At 42.8% G+C, this 24,896-nt stretch overlaps 3 protein-coding genes across 4 annotated transcripts; all 3 read left to right on the top strand.

Annotated features, from left to right (window-relative positions):
- The first annotated feature begins 809 nt into the window (after positions 1–809).
- Positions 810–5,951, top strand: LOC139406586 (leukocyte elastase inhibitor-like). The gene is made up of 2 exons (XM_071149782.1): positions 810–1,069; positions 5,414–5,951. The coding sequence occupies exons 1-2, from the start codon at positions 810–812 to the stop codon at positions 5,949–5,951; spliced, it is 798 nt and encodes a 265-aa protein (XP_071005883.1).
- On the top strand, positions 5,687–15,022 carry LOC139423212 (cytochrome P450, family 2, subfamily AE, polypeptide 1). Of its 2 annotated transcripts, none has more exons than XM_071175010.1 (10): positions 5,687–6,392; positions 6,661–6,881; positions 7,398–7,563; positions 9,338–9,487; positions 10,172–10,332; positions 10,488–10,664; positions 10,898–11,036; positions 11,339–11,526; positions 11,689–11,830; positions 13,421–15,022. In XM_071175010.1, exons 2-10 carry the CDS (start codon positions 6,684–6,686, stop codon positions 13,594–13,596), a joined length of 1,497 nt encoding a protein of 498 aa, XP_071031111.1. In that variant the 5' UTR covers positions 5,687–6,392; positions 6,661–6,683; the 3' UTR covers positions 13,597–15,022. The 2 variants fall into 2 exon arrangements, with proteins under 2 accessions (XP_071031111.1, XP_071031188.1); XM_071175087.1 differs by having other exon boundaries at positions 10,898–11,038; positions 11,344–11,526.
- A 4,348-nt stretch (positions 15,023–19,370) lies between these two features.
- Positions 19,371–24,730, top strand: LOC139423149 (cytochrome b-c1 complex subunit 6, mitochondrial-like). Its single transcript, XM_071174882.1, has 4 exons — positions 19,371–19,504; positions 19,703–19,738; positions 19,986–20,147; positions 24,528–24,730. Exons 1-4 carry the CDS (start codon positions 19,460–19,462, stop codon positions 24,558–24,560), a joined length of 276 nt encoding a protein of 91 aa, XP_071030983.1. The 5' UTR covers positions 19,371–19,459; the 3' UTR covers positions 24,561–24,730.
- The last annotated feature ends 166 nt before the right edge of the window (positions 24,731–24,896 follow it).

Below are 24,896 nucleotides of genomic sequence, written 5' to 3'. Positions count from 1 at the left end.
CACATGATGTCGCCATTTAATAATTCAAACGAGTGTACATCTTGGCAACGCCCAACCAAAGATGTTTATAGCTCAACCATGATAGACCACAATCTGTCGTTTCTATTGGGAACCAACGAGTCATAGTGGGCAAAACAAGCAAGAAGTCAAGTATGAGCCTATTGGCGCGTTCTAGCATGTATTTGCATAATTCCGTTAGGGAACGCCTACTCTGAAGTGCGTGTGTGCAAAAACTCAATTACCATTTGTACTCCTTTAAACATCTCGGTTTTAATAAACTTTTACAAAGGGTAAAGCCTACAAAACTTAGTCAACTCTGTTCATAATCTAGTTTTGGGAATAGAAAATCAGATCAGCTTTGAAAAAGATCTGAAGTGGAAAGATCTGATATGGTTGGTCAAAATACCATTTAGTGCCTGTAAGACCCACATAGATGCATGTATATTTACAATGAGGCCTATTTCTATAGCTTGTAAAGTGGTAACTAAGCCAGGATTATGATACTGACACAGAGTCGATGGGAGAGGGAACCACTGAGAAAAGTGAAACCACATCCTCATCTCCTTCTCCTGCAACCACTCCCACTTAGAAAAGAAGTGTCCTCCTTGATAAACGGTAGAAGGAAAAGGGGTTTCAGAGCAACGACAAACACCAATGTAAGTAGACTATATTTATCTCTATTTTTCCATAGTCCCGCAACCAGTCATTGTTTATAGACAGACATCTGTTTAATATAATCTATATTGATGTCATTAAAAACAATTATGGATGAGTAGCCTTTCTCATCCATAATTCTTCGCAGAGTTGAGATGGGATCTGGTTTCAGCGGCTGCGTTCGGCAACAAAGTCCAAATAAGTCCAAAGAAGGTGAGGCAATACCTTTCAGCAACCCTTCATCCACTGTTCGGAACTCAAACACAGCGTTTGCTCTGGGCCTTTATCGTACACTGAGTGAAAACCATGCAGATGGAAACATATTTTTCTCCCCTCTGAGCATCAGTTCAGCTCTGGCCATGGTCTATCTGGGGGCCAAAGGAGATACCGCCGAACAGATGGCAAAGCAGAATTTGTAAGATCCTGGTCGAATGAAACAGACGGAGGCCCAGCTAAATAGTCAAAAAGGTTTATTCACGGGAACGTTCTGGCGAGCACAATACATAGACCTTCATTTTATACTGACTTCTCACGCCCATACATTCACACCACACACACACACAAACAGACGCACACAATGTCCTGCTACACACACATTGTCTGTCTCACTACCCAGGCGACAGAGATAGTGACCTTGTCCTTCTACACTGTCTGTCTCACTACCCAGCCGACAGAGATAGTGACCTTGTCCTTCTACACTGTCTGTCTCACTACCCAGCTGACAGAGATAGTGACCTTGTCCTGCTACACTGTCTGTCTCACTACCCAGCCGACAGAGATAGTGACCTTGTCCTGCTACACTGTCTGTCTCACTACCCAGCCGACAGAGATAGTGACCTTGTCCTGTCTGTCTCACTACCCAGCCGACAGAGATAGTGACCTTGTCCTTGAGACATACTCCCCGTTCTCTCCCAAAGCTCTAGTCAGGTCGGCACCGAGCTCAGACAGTCTGTGTTTTAAAATACCATAAAGACATATTGTTTTACCCTAATTCTGACTAGGACTACACATTTATTGATTATGATTTCATACATTCTAATCAATTCCATACAATTATATGTTTCAGGGCGGAATATTCTAATCATTCAATTAACAGATAATTCTCAACTAACAAAGATTCAGGTCTCCCTCTCCAATATTCACCAAGGCATGTCCTTTGTTTCAAGAGACCTTTCCTGACGAAACTCTAACACGTTCAAAAGCAAATACTGGAACAATATTTCTAACATAGAACGTGGGGAATGGTCAGAGGCAATCTAGAGAACACTAATGTAATTTTGTTTGTTATTTTGTGATGTCATTAAAAATGTTATGAAGGAACTACTGTAACTTGGAAAGTATACTCACTACATGTACGAAGTTTCCATACTATGCGTTGTGCATGTAATATGAAAAATGATGAAAGTGTTTCTGTTAAGAGAGGAATGTGATTTGAGAAACTATAAGAGATAATTATTTTACATAAAACTTTATACAGGTGACAAGTCACGCCCCCAGAGTGAGGTCAGAGAATGTGTCAGCCTGACGGAACCGCCCATTTCAAACAAACTGTCAAGAAATTAACATACTAGACCAGAAAAGCATAAAGCTGCAGCTGCACATTTAAAGTGGTTTGAACTGTGAATCTCAACATGAGGTAGAGACGATAAAGTCACCTCCCGGACAATCTCTGGTATGGCTGATTAGCTGTCCTAAGTAAAGTATCTTCGAAAGCAAATTTAAGTAGGACCATTCTAATACTCTGCTCAAACAATCGTATTACGCTACTCTCATAACCCCACTGGGAACCATCTACACGTCTGGCTAGCCTATCTTCAAAGAAGCATCTTCAAATGGAAGAAAAATAAACTATGTAGTTCTGTTCAGGACTACACGACAAGTCACCAGATACCAGACAACTACAGAGGAGAACAAAGGTAGAAGACTTGTTGGAACTCTTTTGAACAATCAGAGCCTTACAAGTGTGCCGCGAAAAGACCCAACTCCCTTTCCAAGAGAGAGATCCGGCGAACCAAGGCATTTCATGTAAATGCATTCATGATTTCTTACTCAAAGAAGGCGGCAGTTCGTGTGCAAAGTATATGGTTACTGTAAGTGAGAGTAGTTTCTGAAAGTACCAATGTTAAGTGTCTCTGTCCCACTCTCTCCCTCCCTCTCCATCTCTTTTGTAACAAGCAGCCACGTTGTTGTCATTCCGCTAGGGACCTGTTTTTTAACATATTAACTGTGTATGTTTATCCTGTGTTACCATTTAATTAGCTAGTAAATAAATATACCAATTTATGTAGTACTGAAGTAAGGTTCGGGTTTTTGCAGATGCAAGGAGGTTACGACTGTTCAGAATGACGATATGATACGAGGTTATGATTAATAAGTTGACTGTTTATAGATGTGATAGGTAAAGACCCTTTAGAGTTGAATTGGGGAGATGGTAACTCTTTAAAGAACCGCTCTCATGGTGCCCCAGATCCTAATGAGTTACTCGTTGCATGATTAATTTAATTAGGTAACAATTAAACATATTTCAGTAATTTAGATAAATAACAGTCTTCAGATTAATGTTAAAGTCAAGTCACGACAGCTCAGAGGACTATTAGTCTTGTGTTGTGTGGAAGACCATGGTTCAATACTCTGTGGATCATACATCCACAACTTTTCCAGTATGAAGCACAGGATGTTGGTGGCACCTTAATTGGGGAGGACGGGCTCGTGATAATGGCTGGAGCAGAATCAGTGGAATGGTATCAAATACATCAAACATGGTTTGATGCCTTTTCATTTGCTCCGTTCCAGCCATTATTATGAGCCGTCCTCCTCTTAACAGCCTCCACTCATATGTACAGTGCCTTGCGAAAGTATTCGGCCCCCTTGAACTTTGCGACCTTTTGCCACATTTCAGGCTTCAAACATAAAGATATAAAACTGTATTTTTTTGTGAAGAATCAACAACAAGTGGGACACAATCATGAAGTGGAACAACATTTATTGGATGTTTCAAACTTTTTTAACAAATCAAAAACTGAAAAATTGGGCGTGCAAAATTATTCAGCCCCTTTACTTTCAGTGCAGCAAACTCTCTCCAGAAGTTCAGTGAGGATCTCTGAATGATCCAATGTTGACCTAAATGACTAATGATGATAAATACAATCCACCTGTGTGTAATCAAGTCTCCGTATAAATGCACCTGCACTGTGATAGTCTCAGAGGTCTGTTAAAAGCGCAGAGAGCATCATGAAGAACAAGGAACACACCAGGCAGGTCCGAGATACTGTTGTGAAGAAGTTTAAAGCCGGATTTGGATACAAAAAGATTTCCCAAGCTTTAAACATCCCAAGGAGCACTGTGCAAGCGATAATATTGAAATGGAAGGAGTATCAGACCACTGCAAATCTACCAAGACCTGGCCGTCCCTCTAAACTTTCAGCTCATACAAGGAGAAGACTGATCAGAGATGCAGCCAAGAGGCCCATGATCACTCTGGATGAACTGCAGAGATCTACAGCTGAGGTGGGAGACTCTGTCCATTGGACAACAATCAGTCGTATATTGCACAAATCTGGCCTTTATGGAAGAGTGGCAAGAAGAAAGCCATTTCTTAAAGATATCCATAAAAAGTGTCGTTTAAAGTTTGCCACAAGCCACCTGGGAGACACACCAAACATGTGGAAGAAGGTGCTCTGGTCAGATGAAACCAAAATTGAACTTTTTGGCAACAATGCAAAACGTTATGTTTGGCGTAAAAGCAACACAGCTGAACACACCATCCCCACTGTCAAATATGGTGGTGGCAGCATCATGGTTTGGGCCTGCTTTTCTTCAGCAGGGACAGGGAAGATGGTTAAAATTGATGGGAAGATGGATGGAGTCAAATACAGGACCATTCTGGAAGAAAACCTGATGGATTCTGCAAAAGACCTGAGACTGGGACGGAGATTTGTCTTCCAACAAGACATTGATCCAAAACATAAAGCAAAATCTACAATGGAATGGTTCAAAAATAAACATATCCAGGTGTTAGAATGGCCAAGTCAAAGTCCAGACCTGAATCCAATCGAGAATCTGTGGAAAGAACTGAAAACTGCTGTTCACAAATGCTCTCCATCCAACCTCACTGAGCTCGAGCTGTTTTGCAAGGAGGAATGTGAAAAAATGTCAGTCTCTCGATGTGCAAAACTGATAGAGACATACCCCAAGCGACTTACAGCTGTAATCGCAGCAAAAGGTGGTGCTACAAAGTATTAACTTAAGGGGGCTGAATAATTTTGCACGCCCAATTTTTCAGTTTTTGATTTGTTAAAAAAGTTTGAAATATCCAATAAATGTCGTTCCACTTCATGATTGTGTCCCACTTGTTGTTGATTCTTCACAAAAAAATACAGTTTTATATCTTTATGTTTGAAGCCTGAAATGTGGCAAAAGGTCGCAAAGTTCAAGGGGGCCGAATACTTTCGCAAGGCACTGTAGATATAGTGAAAACCTCTGCCGTCATTTAATTGCTTGGAAAGTAATATGTCACAAAGCAAATTTCTCCACAAACTGACTACAAAAACATATCTCTTCTTACCTTTTAAATGCGTTAACATACTGTATGTAAGACTGGCAGCAAGGTTCATATACCGCCAATATAGAGTTGTGCTGTTTTACATCCAGTGGAGGGGTGGACGCCTCATAATAGTGGCTGGAACGGAGCGAATGGAATCAAACACATTGAAACCATGTGTTTGATGTTGTTGATACTTTTCCACGTATACCGATCCAGCCATTACCACATGGCCGTCCTCCCCAATCAAGGTGCCACCAACCTCCTGTGGTTACATCATCCCCTGTTTGTCATTCTCCACTGTCTGACACAGCTGGAGAGAGAGCTGACACCGGAGAGGATCCACAAGTGGACCAAACGGCAGAAAATGGGCACGAGGACCAAAGTCCAGGTTTCAATCCCCAAGTTTAAACTGCAGGAGGACTATCAGCTGAACACACCCCTGGCCTCGCTGGGCATGGTGGATGTGTTCGACCAGGGCAGAGCAGACCTATCTGGGATGAGCGCAGCGATGGAAGAGGAAGTCTACCTATCCACTGTAGCCCACAAGGCCTTCGTAGACGTGAATGAGAGAGGCACAGAGGCAGGCGCGTCCACAGGGGCAGAGGGCAAAATGTACGGTTTCAGTAACATGCATTACTTCACGGCAGACCACCCCTTAATTTTCTTCATTAGACACAACCAGACCCAATCCATTCTGTTTCTGGGCAGGTTCTCTTCACCTGAGGAGGGTGACAGGGAGGGAAGATTTCTGTAGGAAGGGAAAATAATGTTTTTAAAAACATGTTATGTAATGCAAGAGAGCCCTTCACAGTTTAGTTGATTATTGTTGATCTTGTGTACCGAGTTTGGATTTGACCTTTACTACGTGGATAGTGCTGTTATGTATTGTTATGTAATATAGCTCTCACGTGCTTATAGTTTGTGATATTTCATGTATTGAAAATCATCAATGATATAATAAAGTGAAAGTTTCTCTATGTAGATTGTCTACACGTGAAAATATTAGGAAATAGAATGTAGTAGTCTGTATTGGCACATTGCAGGCAAATATTCCCTTGTGTAACTAGCCTATCACAGAGACCTTCATTGTGCAGCTATTGCGTAACAAATGTACGAATATCCCAGACTGAATTCTTGCCCCAGTAAAAGTCCGTCTGAACAGGCTGAGACAGCTGGGTCACACAAAACTACAAATGTAAGTACCATTTTAGGAAACCTTTTCCTCATTGGTTTGGCCGGAGAGGCAAGGAATGTGTTTACATTTGTGAAAGGTAGAAGTTGTTGAACTCTGCTCTATATCACTGCAGTCCTCCATGGATTTATGTTCTCTTACAGAATAAGACTTGTTTATTCTAGAGAAAAGTTTACGGTTTTGTCCGCTGACCACATGTGATCTTCTAATACATGCCTTAAGAGTAAAGACTTATACTCAGGGTTTCTACTGCCTCTGTACGCATTACCAGAGAGTTCAGTGAGGGTTTCCACCATGTTGGAGGCGTTAGTCTGTCTGGTGGGACAGTGGATCGATACCAAGGGGGTCCTCCTGTTCCTCTTGGTTCTGTTGGTGACCAAGTACATCCATGATCTGCCGCCTAAGAACTACCCACCAGGCCCCTTCCCCCTGCCTTTTGTTGGGAATATGCTGAATATCAGCATCAAGGACCACATAGGCTCCTTTAAAAAGGTAAGGACACGTGAGAGATAAGGTCGTGTGTAACTGCTCAAATTATACACTCTTAGAAAAAAAGGTTACAAAAGGGTTCTTCGCTTGTCCATCATAGGAACACCTTTTTTGGTTCCAGGTGGAACCCTTTTTTGGTTCCAGGTGGAACACTTTTTTTGGTTCCAGGTGGAACACCTTTTTTGGTTCCAGCTAGAAGTCTTTTGCTTTCCATGTACAACCTTCTGGGGAAAAGGTTGTACATGGAACCCAAAAAGGTTCTACCTGGATGCAAAAAGGGTTCTTTAAAGAGTTAACCTATGGGGACAGCCGAAGAACCCTTTTAGGTTCTAGAAAGCACATTTTTTTCCCCACATCTCCATAGGCTTTTCCACAAGAACAAAATATGCTATACTCAGTGACCAATTGGATCTAGTCATTCTGTAATCATCCATTGTTTTTGTAGATAACCTATCTAATAAATTATGATGTAATTAGTGTGCTTAGTGTGGCATGCTCACTAAAGTGTGTTTTCTATAGTTTGTAGAGACCTACGGGGATGTGACTACACTAGACCTGGGTGGAGGGAACCGCTGTGTGCTCCTCTCAGGTCTCCGAGGCTTTAAGGAAGCCTTTGTGGATCAGGCCGATGCCTTCACCGATCGGCCATCTTACCCCCTGAACGACAGGATAAGCAGAGGCTTGGGTAGGCTAATATGGTAGCTTAATGCAGGGGTTCCCAAACTCCTGGGTCCCCCCCGGGTACACAAACCAAAATGTGCACCCAGGAGGGGCCCCAGGGCCGAGTTTGGGAAACCTTGGTTTAATTAATTGAAATAAGTTTGACCAGTATGACATTGTGCCACCAGTAAAAGTAATAACACCAATGAGACATTTTTTGTTACATTTTCTAGAATGGAGGTCACAATCCTTTAAAAAACATTTACTAAAGTGATATGATTAATCATTTTGCTCACAATGTTATTTATCTTTATTTAAATTGACACCAAGTGAGGCTTTGGATTTAGACACACCACATGATCAATGGAATCCTCACATTTATGACATAATTTTCTTTAATATAGACCCCTCCCCCAATAACAGTTTGCCACTTGAGGTGATGCTCAAGATCCTTGTATATCTTTGTAATCAGTGATTTTCAATGACATAACACTGAAGGAAACACATTATGCAAGTGTTTTAATAGTCTTCTTTGTTTTTATTGATCTGTACAATATCTTTCATTGTCACGCCCTGACGTTAGTTATCTATGTTTTATGTATTATTTTGGTCAGGTCAGGGTGTGACGAGGGTGGGTATGTGTGTTTTTGTCCTGTCTAGGGTTTTTGTATATCTATGGGTTTTTTGTATGTCTAGGTAATGCAGGTTTATGGTGGCCTGAATTGGTTCCCAATCAGAGGCAGCTGTTTATCGTTGTCTCTGATTATTGATCCTATTTAGGTTGCCATTTTGGTTTTGTGGGTTATTGTCTATGTGTAGTTGCATGTCAGTACTCGTTCTATATAGCGTCACGGTCGTTTTTGTTAATTTAGTGTTCTTTCGTTATTAAAAGAAGAATGTATTCATATCACGCTGCGCCTTGGTCTCCTCTATACGACAAACTTGACATGAATACTTTTTTTTCACTGTCTAGCATTCAAAATAATATCTCTAAATCCCCAAAGCATTTCACAACACTTCTAAATATCACCAGTGGGACAAGTAAATGTTTTATTTTACTAGGCAAGTCAGTTAAGAACAAATTCTTATTTTCAATAATAGCCTAGGAACAGTGGGTTAACTGCCTGTTTAGGGGCAGAACGACAGATTTGTACCTTGTCGGCTCGGGGATATGAACTTGAAACTTTTTGGTTACTAGTCCAACGCTCTAACCACTAGGCTACCCTGCCACCCCTACACTCTAACCACTAGGCTACCCTGCCACCCCTACACTCTAACCACTAGGCTACCCTGCCGCCCCTACACTCTAACCACTAGGCTACCCTGCCTCCCCTACACTCTAACCACTAGGCTACCCTGCCGCCCCTACACTCTAACCACTAGGCTACCCTGCCGCCCCTACACTCTAACCACTAGGCTACCCTGCCGCCCCTACACTCTAACCACTAGGCTACCCTGCCGCCCCTACACTCTAACCACTAGGCTACCCTGCCGCCCCAATTAGCTAGCCCCCAGTATTTTCTACAATACATAAAAATATATGTTTTTCAGTATAAAGGACTTACATTGGTTTGCACATTAAATAACAGTTAAATAAAACAGCAATAGATTTATTATTTGTCACGTTTTTGTGTTTTTACAAAATGGTGCCAAAGTTATCGGAAAGCCACAATACCACCACAATTCAAGAATGACCCATCAGGCAGAACCACACAATCATATTGGGTCTTATTTAGTTATATTTAATCTTAGTAATTCTGTCATTGTCTCTATGTCTTGACCGGATGATGGTTATCTAGGCCTGATCTCCTCTAACGGTCACATGTGGCGGCAGCAGAGGCGCTTTGCCGTGTCCACGCTCAAATACTTTGGAGTGGGGAAGAAGACTCTGGAGACCTCCATCCTCCAGGAAAGCCACTTCCTGTGTGATGTCTACTTGGCAGAGAGAGGTGAAGTCAGCGTTTATGCTACACTTTTATGGTGCCCAAACCAGGGAATGAACCACCGTCTCAGTTGTTTAACTGGCACTCTTATCCAGAATGGCTAGTTGTTGTATGGTTAATTGCTATCTGGCATTCAAACCCAAAACGTTGCTATTGTGAAGTCCAGATGTTTCTTAGCTTTAATTTCCAACAGTCTCTGATCAAGGTATCCTCTCTCTACTTTTAAATGAATGCTATGAACAAGCATCTTGAGATGTAGTTATTTGCATATTTCCATTGGGGAACGCCTACTCTGTGAAGTGTGCATGTGCAATAACTCAATTCACCCTTGCACTAGTTCTAAACAATGCTTTTTTTTGTTGTTGTTGTTTTTTTATGCAAAGGGTAAAATCTACAAAACTGAGTCCAATCTGGTCATAACAGATTTTAGTTTTTGGAACAGAAAACTGTATTGAGATCAAATGTTTCATAATGTTGGCCACAATCCATCTGGGTCCATGATCTCCCACTGATGGCCACTGGGCTTCCTCTCATCACCGTATTTGTTTTTGTTTGGAACCGTCAACCAGCTGCTTCACACTTTTACATCCGGTGAAATATCTGGCTCATTGTTCCATCTGTGTCTAAACTGTCTGAGTAAGACATCTTCATTTATCCACCATCTTTGACCCAACCTCTGAACTGTTTCAGGCCTGCCCTTTAACCCTGAAGACATCACCAACAATGCAGTGGCCAACATCGTTTGCACCCTGGTGTTTGGTTGTAGGTTTGAATACAACGACCACCACTTCCAACACATGCTGAAATGCTCTGAGGACATTTTACAGCTGCCTGCTACCTTCTGTGGACGGGTATGGTTACAACGACACAGACGTGTCTGCTATTCTCTGTTGGGTGATCAGTGTATCTCTTTGGCAAAGTGAATTATAGTGCACAGCATCTGCAAGGACACACATTGTAATCAGGAAATCTACCATCTCAGGCTAATTTCATGTTCTTTCGACAGATGTATAATCAGTTTCCCACATTGCTGCACTATTTACCTGGGAGGCACCAATCAGCCTTTATCAACCTTGGTACCATAAAGCAGTTTATCAAGGAGGAAGTAGAGAAACACAAAGAGGACAGGAACCCGTCCAACCCCAGAGACTACATAGACTGTTACCTGGAAGAGATAGAGAAGGTAATACCACAGCCTGACCTTTTCAGCTCTATTCTATCTTTAACAGTTACTCCCTGTGATCTACTCTCATTTCTTTAGAATTACGATAGCCGTGTTAATATAGTTTGTCATATTTTGGGCAAATTTTGTCAAGACAATTGTACATTTGTGGTTTAATATGACTTTGTCAGCAAACTCCCCACAGCCTGACAATGCATGATGATTTGCCCTCAACTTAACCATTCCCCCTACAGAATCAGGATGGGGCGGCTGGCTTCACTGAGGAGAACCTGCTGCACTGCGTGGTGGATCTGTTTGGTGCCGGGACAGAAACAACGTCCAACACCCTTCTCTGGGCAATGCTGTACATGGCCAAGTACCCCGACATTCAAAGTGTGACACTGGCAGGAACACATCTATTAGTATTAAAAAAAATTGGTTTCAAATGGCTGGTTTCCCAGATACAATAGAACATTTTCATTGAGCATGTTTTTTAATCCAGAACTAGGCTTCATCTGTGTTCAGGAAATAGGCGCTAAGCGTAAACAGGCCCTAACAGTACTCTGTTATAATAGCCTAGTGTTTAGCAGGAAAATGACTTGTTTTATGGCTTTGTTAATCCATTATATTGCATGCGCTATGCAGCCATCTGCCCTAGCCAATCACTAACTTCCTCATTCTGACTCCGTCCGTAGAGAAGGTGCAAGCGGAGATCGATGAGGTCATAGGTTCGGCACGCCAGCCCTCAATGGATGACCGAGCCGACATGCCATATACCTACGCTGTGATCCACGAGATCCAGAGGTTTGGGAACATCGTCCCCTTCACGCCTCCCAGAGTGGCCAATAAGGACACCACCGTGGCGGGCTATCTAGTGCCCAAGGTGGGTGTAGGGTCGATGGATATGTTGTGATTCTACTGCTGGAGTACATGATCAACTGAATGTTTGAGTTGATGCGTGCTGGTTCAATAGTGCATGTTGACTTCACACTGAAGGTTTTACTGGCAATGGTGTTTGACAAATTGACTCTTCTGTTTTGCACAGGGAATGATGGTACTTCCAATGTTAAAACCAATCCTACAGGACAGAGATGAGTATGCAACCCCTAACCAGTTCAATCCTGGACATTTCCTGGATAAAAATGGAAAATTTGTCAAAAAAGACAATTTTATCCCATTTTCTATAGGTAATGTATTATGAACATGCGTTTAAAGGGGAATGGAAACACTAGGATTGGAACTGTACATCGCCATATTAGCATTGCTGCATCACTGGCAGGAGAGAATTTTGGAATTCCCAAAAATAGCTGAATTTACAGAGTAGCTCCAAGTCTGGGAATTAGTTTATTACAGAGAATGAAATAATGTAAGGTTAATATCAGTAGTGGTTATGTGCTCAATATATTGCAATGAAACAGCAGGGAGCAGGTCTCGAATCCTCGACCTTTTAGCCCGAGGTCCGGCGCGCTATCGACTGTGCCGCAAAACCATGCTCGTGCGGCAGGGTCGATTTCCGTGCTTATAAACCCAGGGTCGTTACAATATATAATCAGTATCTTATAACGATGTGTTTCACCAGCGCCTTTTGGCGCGATGGTAAGACATTTACCTTTTGATTAGACGACCGGAGTTCTAATCGCAGACAGCGTCATGATTTATGAAACCTCATTCTAACCAATAACGGGGCGTGCTCATAGATACATTGTGATTTAGTTTCGGTATCAGACTAACTTCAATGATTTTGTTTGCTTACCATACAGGCTGGCAGTTTATCGCCAGTTCACCCTATGGGCACAAGGGAGAATTAGACGAGGTGTACGGCGTGTGTCGTTTCTTCCCTAAGGCGCGCATACCCAGAAGCAAAGGCATTTACATAGAGTTTGAATAAAACCAGTTCATTTAGTAAATCTATCCTTTTTTTCAAGACATAGTGCCTGCGCCTTTTGTAAAAAATAGTATTGGTTAGCTTGTCCACTATAACGACAGGTTCAAGCATAACCAGAAACTTGCTTATAAAATAAAATAACTCTCAACGCGCACTAATCCCGTGTCCCTGTCGCTAGAGCAGTGACTTCAACTAGCTGTTGCTCCCATCTATTGGAAAGGAATGGTAACTACACTGGGCAGCTAGTAACAGTATAGCTTGCACCACACCGTTTGTACCACACTGAACGCAAGGCGAACGCAGCGTTTCATTGGAAATCAATGTCATTCTGGTGTGCCGAACGCTGTCGGTGTGTTCGAAGCCTCAACACCACAGACAATTTGATGATTCCTGCCAGTGACGCACTGGCGTCAGTCGTTACTATGGCAATTTAAAATGGCGCTGACCATAGCTCAAATAAACCTTGTCAATGATCAAAATACTAAATGTAGAGATGTGTTTATGTTAAATACACATGTTTAGTATTAGTGGATTGAATACATCTCTTTGCTTAGATGTACTTTCTGTTTCCATTACCCTTTAAAATGTAAAATGTTACTGTTAATTCATAACAGAAACCCTTAATTTGTCTCCCAAACGTGTATCACAAAGCTATCTTCCTTCAATCCTCCCTACCAGAGAAATGGTTGTTCAAAACCAAATGTGCTACTGCAGGGTCTTTAAACAGGATTGTTCGGGTTTTCATTTTCCATAGATTCTGCCAAGACACGGAGGGTGGAAGAGTGGAGAACAAACACACACACACACACACACACACACACACACACACACACACACACACAATCCATCCTCATGTTAAAGGTATCTGTGTGTGTGCTCTACTCTTGCTCAGGTAAGAGGATGTGTCCAGGGGAGCAGCTGGCCAGGATGGAGCTGTTTCTGTTCTTCACCTTTCTGCTCCAGAGGTTCACCTTCACACCTCCACAGGGCTGGGAGCTGGGCCTGGAGGGCCAGGTGGGCATCACCAGTGGACCAAAGCCCTTCAAAATCTGTGCCTTGCCTCGATGAGACGCCTTGGGTGAATCTCTATTGTATTTTGTTGATTCCTTGTGTTCTGTCTCCTTGCCTCCTTCTCAAAATACATTGGAGGAATGTGCCTTGAGAAGGAGACGAGGAGGGAGAATTTGAGGAATCAAGAAAATACGATTGATATGAATTCCTTGTGCTTTGTGTAGGACTAGGCCCTGCATGAACTGGTTGATGAAGATAAATAGCATTGTTTGTCAAGCCTGTCTAAAATATTTTGTACTCTAACTGAAGAAATATATGGTAGTAGAGGTGGAGAGAATTCCAGCATCCATCTGGTGCATCATGATGTTTATATTGTAAGAGTGGTGTATTAGAATTGCATTCAAATTCTTTCTTCATTTTTTTTTACTGGAAATTATATTTCTGGAAGACATTGTATACAAAATGTGTTTACTTTACTTATTTACTTCCCTGAAAAACATAACATAGCATTTTTTTTTATAGCTTGAACATACTCTGCTCCTGTAAGGTGGCAGGTAAATTCAAAATACTACCTTGACGATATATAATCAGAGTTCAGAATATAGTTCAAAGGTCAGTCAAGGCAAGTCCTTTTTATCTATACTTACCTTAATCATACTAATTTAAAATCTTCTGCAAAACAAGACATGGGCTTACTAATGATCATTTTAACCGTCTATGTAAATAACTGTCTCATGACCGTTCAAAACAGGGTGTATGATTATTATGAGCTTATTGATGATGAGTGAAACTGCTCATGTAATTATGTTAACTGTTACTGTGGCGTGAAGAAACCATGCCATCTCAATGGATCCGTGCCCTCTCATTGGTGCGGGGTGGCACAGATGTCATGGGGAACGGGTGACAGGGTGATGCCAAAGTTGTCGTCCCATCACGGGCTTCACTCTGGGCGGCATGGAGAACAAGAACCTCTGTATGAAGGTGAAGAAGAGGAATTGCTCCATCCTGGTCAAGCTCTCTCCCAGACGCATTAGTTTACCTGGAGGAGAGACAGGAGGGTAGATTTAAGCAATAAGGCTCCTCTGACGTTTGTGGTATATGGCCAATATACCACTGCTAAGGGCTGGTGTTACGCACCGCGGAGTGCCTGGACACAGACCTTTGCCATGGTATATTGGCCATATACCACAACCCTCCGAGGAGCCTTATTGCTATTATAAACTGGTTACCAACATAATTAGAGCAGTAAAAATAAATGTTTTGTCATACCTGTGGTATACGGTCTGATATAACATGTCTGTCAGCCAATCAGCGTTCAGGGCTTGAACCACACAGTTTTTAATCAGTATTAGCTAATTACTGTACTTCATTGTGTGAACATAATGCTATAGACTTCTTATGCAGTTTGTGAACTATATCCCTTTATTCTTCATCGTATACTGACAAAATATTTTTTAAATAAATTCGTGTTGCATGATTTACACTTCGAACACACCGACAGCGTCATTGTCACACCCTGATCTGTTTCACCTGTCTTTGTGATTGTCTCCACCCACCTCCAGGTGTCACCTGTTTTCCCCATTAGTCCCTGGGTACTTATTCCTGTGTCCTGTTTGTCTGTTGCCAGTTTGTATTGTCAAATCAATCAGTGTGGTTTTCTGTGCTCCTGGTTTTTTCCTTATTTCTGTTTTTGCTAGTCCTCCCAGTTTTGACCCTTGACTCTGAACCAGCCTGCCTGACCATACTGCCTGCTCTGACCTCGAGCCTGCCTGCCACTCTGTACCTCCTGGACGACCTAGTTTATGATCTTTTGCCTGTCCACGACCATTCTCTTGCCTGCCCCTTGGATTATAATAAATATCAAGAGACTCGAACCGTCTGCCTCCCATGTCTGCATCTGGGTCTCGCTCTGTGCCCTTATAAGTCATCGCATTTTGGTACATCAGAATTACATTCATTTCCAATTAAATGCTGAGTTTGCCTTGCAGCATTGCGTTGCAGAGGCAGTTGCAGTGCGTTAGGTGTGGTGCATAACTCTTTGAACACGCTGCTCAAAATAGGATGCAGCATCATCTGGATATGAATGCAACAAAAGTTCAACATTCACCTTCTGCTCCCTCCTCTATGCATACAGTTTGACACATATGTTCAATAAATCCACTGTATGCACCACACCGAATGCACTGCAACTGCCTCTGCAACGCAATGCTGCAAGGCAAATGCAGTCTTTCAGAATGTAATTCTGGTGTACCGAAATGCAACGACGCTGTTGGTGTGATTGACGTATAAGTTGGATTTATCAAACGTATGAGTCAAACTGTATGTGTAGACGGCTTGACAGAAATGGTAACAGAAGGTGAATGTTGAACTTTTGTTGCATACATATCCATATGATGCTGCATCCTATCAATGAGGAAATGGCACGAATAAGATACCGGGGAGATGGCACGTGGGTACCTGCTTCTATAAACCAATGAGTAGATGGGAGGGGCATGACTTGCAGCGCGATCTGCGTCAGAAATAGAAGTCAAATCATCAAATCATCAAGGAACCCACCAGGTACAACCCTAAATCTGCAAACAAGGGCACCCTCATAGACGTTATCCTGACCAACTGGCCCTCTAAATACACCTCCGCTGTCTTCAATCAGGATCTCAGCGATCACTGCCTGTATCCGCTACGGGCCAGCAGTCAAACGACCACCCCTCATCACTGTCAAACGCTCACTAAAACACTTCTGCGAGCAGGCCTTTCTAATCGACCTGGCCCGGGTATCCTGGAAGGATATTGACCTCATCCCGTCAGTTGAGGATGCCTGGTCATTCTTTAAAAGTAACTTCCTCACCATCTTAGATAAGCATGCTCCTTTCAAAAAATGCAGAACTAAGAACAGATATAGCCCTCGGTTCACTCCAGACCTGACTGCCCTCGACCAGCGCAAAAACATCCTGTGGCGGACTGCAATAGCATCGAATAGTCCCTGCGATATGCAACTGTTCAGGGAAGTCAGGAACCAATACACGCAGTCAGTCAGGAAAGCAAAGGCCAACTTTTTCAAGCAGAAATGTGCATCCTGTAACACTAATTCCCTCAAAATGTGGGACACTCTAAAGTCCATGGAGAATAAGAGCACCTCCTCTCAGCTGCCCACTACACTGGGGATAGGAAACATTGTCACCACCGATAAATCTACGATTAAGGATCATTTCTATAATCATTTTTCTATGGCTGGCCATGCTTTCCACCTGGCTACCCCTACCCCAGCAAACATCTCTGCACACCCTGCAGCAACTTGCCCAAGCCCCCCCCCCCCCCCCCACCCCCACCCCCCACCCCCCCCCGCTTCTCCTTCACCCAAATCCAGACAGCTGAAGTTCTGAAAGAGCTGCAAAATCTGGATCAGCTGGGCTTGACAATCTGGACCCTCTCTTCCTAAAATTATCCGCCGAAATTGTTGCAACCCCTATTAGTAGCCTATTCAACCACTCTTTTGTTTTGTCTGAGATCCCCAAAGATTGGAAAGCTGACACAGTCGTCCCCCTCTTCAATGGGGGAGACACTCTAGACCCAAACTGTTATAGACCTATATCTATCCTGCACTGCCTTTCTAAAATCTTCGAAAGCCAAGTTAACAAACAGATTACTGACCATTTCAAATCCTACTGTACCTTCTCCACTATGCAATCTGGTTTCTGAGCTGGTCATGGGTGCACCTCAGTCACGCTCAAGGTCCTAAACGATATCATAACCGCCATCGATAAAAGATAGTACTGTGCAGCCGTCTTCATCGAATTGGCCAAGGCTTTCGACTCTGTCAATCACAGCATTCTTATCGGCAGACTCAAAAGCCTTGGTTTCTCAAATGACTGCCTCGCCTGGTTCACCAACTACTTCTCAGATAGAGTTCAGTATGTCAAATCGGAGGGCCTGTTGTCCAGACCTCTGGCAGTATCTATGGGGATGCCACAGGGATCATTTCTTGGGCAGACTCTTTCCTCTGTATACATCAATGATGTCGCCCTTGATGCTGGTGATTCTTTGATCCACCTCTACGCAGACGACATCATTCTGTTTCTATCTGGACCTTCTTTGGACACTGTGTTAACAAACCTTCAAACGAGCATCAATGCCATACAACACTCCTTCCGTGACCTCCAACTGCTTTTAAATGCAAGTAAAACTAAATGCATGCTCTTCAACCGATTGTTGCCCGCACCCGCCCGCCCGACTAGCATCATTACTCTGGACGGTTCTGACTTAGAATATATGGACAACTACAAATACCTCGGTGTCTGGTTAGACTGTAAACTCTCCATCCAGACTCACATTAACTTCTTAGTCCTGAGATCCCGTTAACGGGATCGATATGACAACAGCCATTATCTCCAATTCAAAATTAACCATCTCCAATTCAAAATTAAATCTAGAATCGGCTTCCTATTTCGCAAAGAAACATAGCCTCCTTCACTCATGCTGCCAAACATACCCTTGTAAAACTGACTATCCTACCGATTCTTGACTTCGGCGATGTCATTTACAAAATAGCCTCCAACACTCTACTCAGCAAACTGGATGTAGTCTATCACAGTGCCATCCGTTTTGTCACCAAAGCCCCATATACTACCCACCACTGCGACCTGTATGCTCTCATTGGCTGGCCCTCAATACATATTCGTCGCCAAACTGGCTCCAGCTCATCTATAAGTCTCAGCTCACTGGTCAACATAGCAATACTCACCCGTAGCACGCGCTCCAGCAGGTATGTTTCACTGGTCATCCCCAAAGCCAACACTTGCTTTGGCCGCCTTTCCTTCCAGTTTTCTGCTGCCAATGACTGGAACGAACTGCAAAAATCACTGAATCTGGAGTCTTATATCTCCCTCTCTAACTTTAAGCATCAGCTGTCTGAGCAGCTTACTGACCACTGTACCAGTACACAGCCAATCTGTAAATAGCACACCCAACTACCTCATCCCCATATTGTTATTTATCCTCTTGCTCTTTTGCACCCCAGTATCTCTACTTGCACATCATTATCTGCACATCTATCACTCCAGTGTTTATGCTGAATTGTATTTTTTCCGCCTCTATGGCCTATTTATTGCCTAACCTCCCTACTCTTCTACATTCGCGTACACTGTACATAGATTTTTCTATTGTGTTATTGACTGTACGTTTGTTTATGTGTAACTCTGTGTTGTTTTTGTTGCACTGCTTTGCTTTATCTTGGCCAGGTCGCAGTTGTAAATGAGAACTTGTTCTCGACTGGCCTACCTGGTTAAATAAAGGTGAAGTAAAAACAATCATTTGAATATGGACACTAGAAAGGCCAATCAATTTTTTTCTTCTTTTTTCTTGGACTTTGCCCTTTGATCTTGGAGAACTCACTCTGTTCTTAAACAATTTTCGGGGTGTTTCATTTAGAATTTTTTTTGGGGGGGGGATTTCGAATTTGGGAAATAGGTCTAGATGTGAAATGGCTGTCCTGTACGTGACTGAGTCCCTTTAAAAGGTATGTAACTATTCCGTTGCACAATGCAGCAGTAGCGTACAGTGACTCAACTAGATGCCATTATTAAACATAGAAGAAGTAGCGGGTCGTCACCAGTTACCATAGCCACAAAGTTATAAACCTCGCTCATTTCTACAATTTATCTTCTTAAAATGTGATCTTAAACCTAGCCCCAATCGTAACCCACTGATAATCTTATGCCTAACCTTAAATGAAGACCAAAAAGGAATAACAAAAATATGTCTACGATATAACCATATAATCGACTTTGTGGCTGTGGTAACTAGTGGACACTCGAAGTAATGTGACGACACGATAACATCCGGTGAGTGACCTGGACTGGTCCGTCCTCCAACATCAAATTCATCATCTAACAGTGGGTCATACCAGGTCAAGAGCATAAACGTCATGGTTTTCGAGGAGAAAATGATCCTGAACGGGGAACCTGAAGATGTAAGACGTGAACTCACCATGTTATATTCAATATCTCGTTAAATAATGAACGGGCTCATTTGTTAAAGGCCAAACTTGAGAGAGCCAAAGTGGCTAGCAGATTCGTTAGCATACTCGCTAGCTAGTTAGCCAATAATCTGCTAGGGTGTGTAACATCGGTGTAATGTTTCGAGTGGTTTAAAATGTGTTTTCTTTCAGGAGGAGGAGGAAGAGGAGGAGGAGGAAGATATGGTGGTATGAATCGATTTTGTTTGATGCAGCATAATCTGCCCACCTTGCATTTGTTCTAAAACCCACATCATATGTTCTAACATAGCTAACTGGAGGGAATTAATAGCCTGGTCCCAGATCTGTTTGAGCTATAGCCAAGTCTATGGTCGTTTGTTATGCCAGACATGTTGGCTATAGCACAAACAGATCTGAGACCAGGCAGGGGAATAGATGGTTTGTGTACTTATTGACCTTGGTTTATCTGTTCCAGGACCCCCTTGAGGTGGTGCGGGACAAGTGTGCGCAGGCAGAGCACTGCGTCCACGCCAGGGCGAAACTGGAGGACTGTGAATCCAGGGTCGGCTCCAAGTCCGAAACCAGAGAGGACTGCACCGAGGAGCTTTTCGACTTCCTCCATGCGCGGGACCACTGTGTATGTGAGATCTACCCATAAACTTTCACCAACAGTGAAGAAGGGGGTGCAAGGGAATACATACAAGCAGGCATGAGAGTGCATGTGACTTCATTGATAATGCCTGCAGGTCTTGGTAGAGCCTACTCAAATCAAATGTTATGTCATATGCTTTGTAAACAACAGGTGTAGACTAACAGGGAAATGCTTACTTACGGGCCTTTCCCAACAATACAGAGAAAGAATTATAGAAAAAAACACAAGGAATAAATACACAATGAGTAACGATAACCTGGCTATATACACAGGCTACCAGTACCGAGTTTATGTGCAGGGGTACGAGCTAATTGAGGTAGATATGCACAGTTGAAGTCGGAAGTTTACATACACCTTAGCCAATTACATTTAAAATAATTTTTTTCACAATTCCTGACATATAATCCTAGTAAAAAATCCCTGTCTTAGGTCAGTTAGGATCACCACTTTATTAAGAATGTGAAATGTCAGAATAGTGATTTATTTCAGGTTTTATTTATTTTCATCGCATTCCCAGTGGGTCAAAAGTTTACATACACTCAATTAGTATTTGGTAGCATTGCCTTTAAATTGTTGAACTTGGGTCAAACGGTTCGGGTAGCCTTCCACAAGCTTCCCACAATAAGTTAGGTGAATTTTGGCCCATTCCTCCTGACAGAGCTGGTGTAAATTGAGTCAGACTTGTAGGCCTCCTTGCTTGCACACACTTTTTCAGTTCTGCCCACAAATATTCTATAGGATTGAGGTCAGTGCTTTGTGATGGCCACTCCAGTACCTTGACTTTGTCCTTAAGCAATTGTTCCAAAACTTTGGAAGTATACTTGGTCATTGTCCATTTGGAAGACCCATTTGCAACTAAGATTTAACTTCCTGACTGATGTCTTGAGATGCTGCATCAATATATCCACATAATTTTCCTACCTCATGAAGCCATCTATTTTGTGAAGTGTACCAGTCCCTCCTGCAGCAAAGCACCCCCACAACATGATGCTGCTACCCCTGTGCGTCATGGTTCAGATGGTGTTCTTCGGTTTGTAAGCCTCCCCCTTTTTCCTCCAAACATAACGATGGTCATTATGGCCAAACAGTTCTATTTTTGTTTCATCAGACCAGAGGGCATTTCTCCAAAAAGTACGATCTTTGTCCCCATGTGAAGTTGTAAACTGTAGTCTGGCGTTTTTATGGCGGTTTTGGAGCAGTGGCTTCTTCCTTGCTGAGCGGCCTTTCAGGTTATGTCGATATAGGACAGTTTTTTACTGTGGATATAGATACTTTTGTACCCGTTTCATCCAGCATCTTCACAAGGTCCTTTGCTGTTGTTCTGGGATTAAGATGCACTTTCGCGCCAAAGTACGTTCATCTGTAGGAGACAGAACGCGTCTCCTTCCTGAGCGGTATGACGGCCCATGGTGGTATGATTGTCCCATGGTGTTTATACTTGCGTACTATTGTTTGTACAGATGAACGTGGTACCTTCAGGCATTTGGAAATTGCTCCCAAGGATGAACCAGACTTGTGGAGGTCTACAAATATTTTTCTGAGGTCTTGGCTGATTTCTTTTGATTTTCCCATGATGTCAAGCAAAGAGGCACTGAGTTTGAAGGTAGGTCTTGAAATACATCCACAGGTACACCTCCAATTGACTCAAATTATGTCAATTAGCCTATCAGAAGCTTCTAAAGCCATGACATCATTTTCTGAAATTTTCCAAGCTGTTTAAAGGCACAGTCAACTTAGTGTATGTGAACTTCTGACCCACTGGAATTGTTATACAGTGAATTATAAGTGAAATAATCTGTCTGTAAACAATTGTTGGAAAAATGACTTGTCCTAACCGACTTGCCAAAACTATTGTTTGTTAACAAGAAATTTGGGGAGTGGTTGAAAAACTAGTTTCAATGACTCCAGCCTAAGTGAATGTAAACTTCTTACTTCAACTGTACATATAGGTAGGGGGTAAAGTGACTAGGAAACAGGATAGATAATAGGTAGCAGCAGCAGCGTATGTGATGAGTCAAGAGTTACTGCAAAAGAGGGTCAATGCAGATAGTCTGGGTAGCTATATGGTTAACTATTTAGTAGTCTTATGGCTTGAGGGTAGAAGCTGTTCAGGGTCCTGTTGGTTCCACACTTGGTGCATCGGTACCGCTTGCCGTGCAGTAGCAGAGGGAACAGTCTAATGTATTGTTTTATTTATTTATAGGGGACAATGCACATTAATCAACATCAATATTACAATAATGCAACGGCCATGTAAATGTGCTGGGGATAGCCAAAAGATAATTTGCATTCGTAGTCCCTGGGCAGTTAAGGACAATTACACAGCCACAATACAAAACTCACTAAAACAATACAAAATACCAATACATTACATCCAATAATATATCATTCTAACAACAACAACAACACTATCATCAACTGTAGTCTTACATATGAGGAACCACAGATAACTCGTGTACAGGTTTGGTTAGATTAATAGCCATGTTTTAAATTTAAAAGTACAATAATCAGTGATTTGGGTGCCTGGAGTCCTTGAACATTTTTAGGGCCTTCATCTGACACCACCTAGAGGTCCTGGATGGCAGGGAGCCGGCCACTGTGAGGTACTGGGACGTACGCAGTACCCTCTGTAGCGCCTTGTGGTTGGATGCCAGGCAGTAGCTGTGCCAATCGGTGATGCAGCCAGTCAAGTTGCTTTCAATGGTGCAGCTGTAGAACTTTTTGAGGATCTGAGGGCACATGACAAATCTTTTCAGCCTCCTGAGGGGGAAGAGGCGTTGTCATGCCTTCTTCATGACTGTGTTGGTGTGTGTGAACCATGTTAATTCATTAGTGATGTGGACACCGAGGAACTTGGAAGTTCTCGACCCTCTCCACTATAGCCCGTCGATGTGGATGGGGGCGTGCTTGGCCATCCATTTCCTGTGGTCCATGATCAGCTACTTTGTCTTGCGGATGTTGAGGGAGAGGCTGTTGTCCTGGCAACACAACTGCCTGGTCACTGACCTACTCCCTGTAGTCTGTCTCATCGTCGTTGGTGATCAGGTCTATCACTGTAGTGTCTTCAGCAAACTTAATGACAGTGTTGGAGTCATGCCTGGCCGTGCAGTCATGAGTGAACAGGGAGTACAGGAGGGGACTGAGCACGCACCCCTGAGGGGACCCCGTGTTGAGAATCCCGTGTTGTCGTTACCTACCCTTACCCCCATGGGGCGGCCCGTCAGGATGTCCAGGATCCATTTGCAGAGGGAGGTGTTTAGTCCCAGGGTCCTTAGCTTATTGATGAGCTTTGAGGGCACTATGATGTTGAACGCTGAGCTGTAGTCAATGAATAGCATTCTCACATAGGTGTTCCTTTTGTCCAGGTGGGAGAGGGTAGTGTGGACTGCAATAGAGATTGCATCATCTGTGGATCTGTTGGTGCGGTATGTGAATTGGAGTGGGTCCAGGGTGTCTGGGATGATGGTGTCGATGTGAGCCATGACCAGCCTTTCAATACATTACATGGCTACAGATGTGAGTGCTACGGGGCGAAAGTCATTTAGACAGGCTACCTTGGTGTTCTTGTGCTCAGGGACTATGGTGGTCTGCTTGAAACACATAGATATTACAGACTGGTACTGTATGTAGGCTGGAGGTAGATCTCTCTGTCTGCCAATAATGAACATGACACTGAGGCTGGCTGTCAGACTGACAGGAGAGTGATATCAGTGGGTTCATCTCAATAGTATATAGTGGTTTCCTCTCCTTGTCTCCTCTCCTTCATCTGTACTGTTCTGAAAACAGTTGACAGAACTGTGGTTGAAACCATACTGGGTGTTTGCATTCACCTGTCCAGTTCCTTCACGTCAGTGCAGATGATGGAGAGAAAGCGACTTAAGACTATTGAGATGCGTAGTAGTATACTCCCTCCCTATATCTCTAGGGAAAATAATAGCCTAGTATTACTGTCAGCATTGGGCTAATCATCCAGGTGTACCACCACAACTGATGCATGGGTAAATTAGATGACTCAACATTTGAACTTCTACAAGCAAGATTATATCCAGGAGTCAGTGGATTTACTCTATCGCATGCTCCTCCTTCATTAAGTTCCTCATGATTGGAGATGTTATAATTTGAGAACAGTAGTTGAATAGCAGGATGGAGGAGAAGGCTGTGGAGAAACAGGGACATATGAGTGGACCGAACCTCATTTGGTGATAAGTCTGGGTGCTTTCTATCGTCAGACAGGAGGAATGAATAGAAAATACTCCCAACTTTGGATGGGATGACTAGCTACTTTAGGAGGCAAGTGTCACTCACTTTGCATACATTTGTACAAGACAGTTTGCAATAACTTGTCCTTTAATTTCTGTCCTACAGGTGGCTCACAAAGTCTTCCATTCTGTCAAGTAAAGTCCCTCCAGCTCCCTGCACTACTGGCAGAAGTTCCTTGTCAGATATAGACAACTACCATTTAACTTAAGTGACAAGTACCTGGTTTTAAAGGATTCCTCTGAGTCTAAGTTGTAACCTCATACACACTGTATTTGTTCATGTGAATAAATTATAAATTAAGTGTTGAATCAGTGTTTGTTTTCTGTGGTTGGATTTAATATATTGGATGATGTGTCTAATCTTGTCTATCAGCTGGCGGTATAGCTATTGAGACGGAATTATGCATCAATTTGACAAGTGCAGCATACATTAATTTGGTCTAAACTGGATAATTGCAAAGCATTACAATTGTTT

Source organism: Oncorhynchus clarkii, chromosome 1, assembly GCF_045791955.1.
Source record: "Oncorhynchus clarkii lewisi isolate Uvic-CL-2024 chromosome 1, UVic_Ocla_1.0, whole genome shotgun sequence".
In the NCBI taxonomy this organism is placed as follows: Eukaryota; Metazoa; Chordata; class Actinopteri; order Salmoniformes; family Salmonidae; genus Oncorhynchus; species Oncorhynchus clarkii.
Note: the sequence above shows the minus strand (reverse complement) of the source record. Positions and strands in the feature narration are given on the sequence as shown.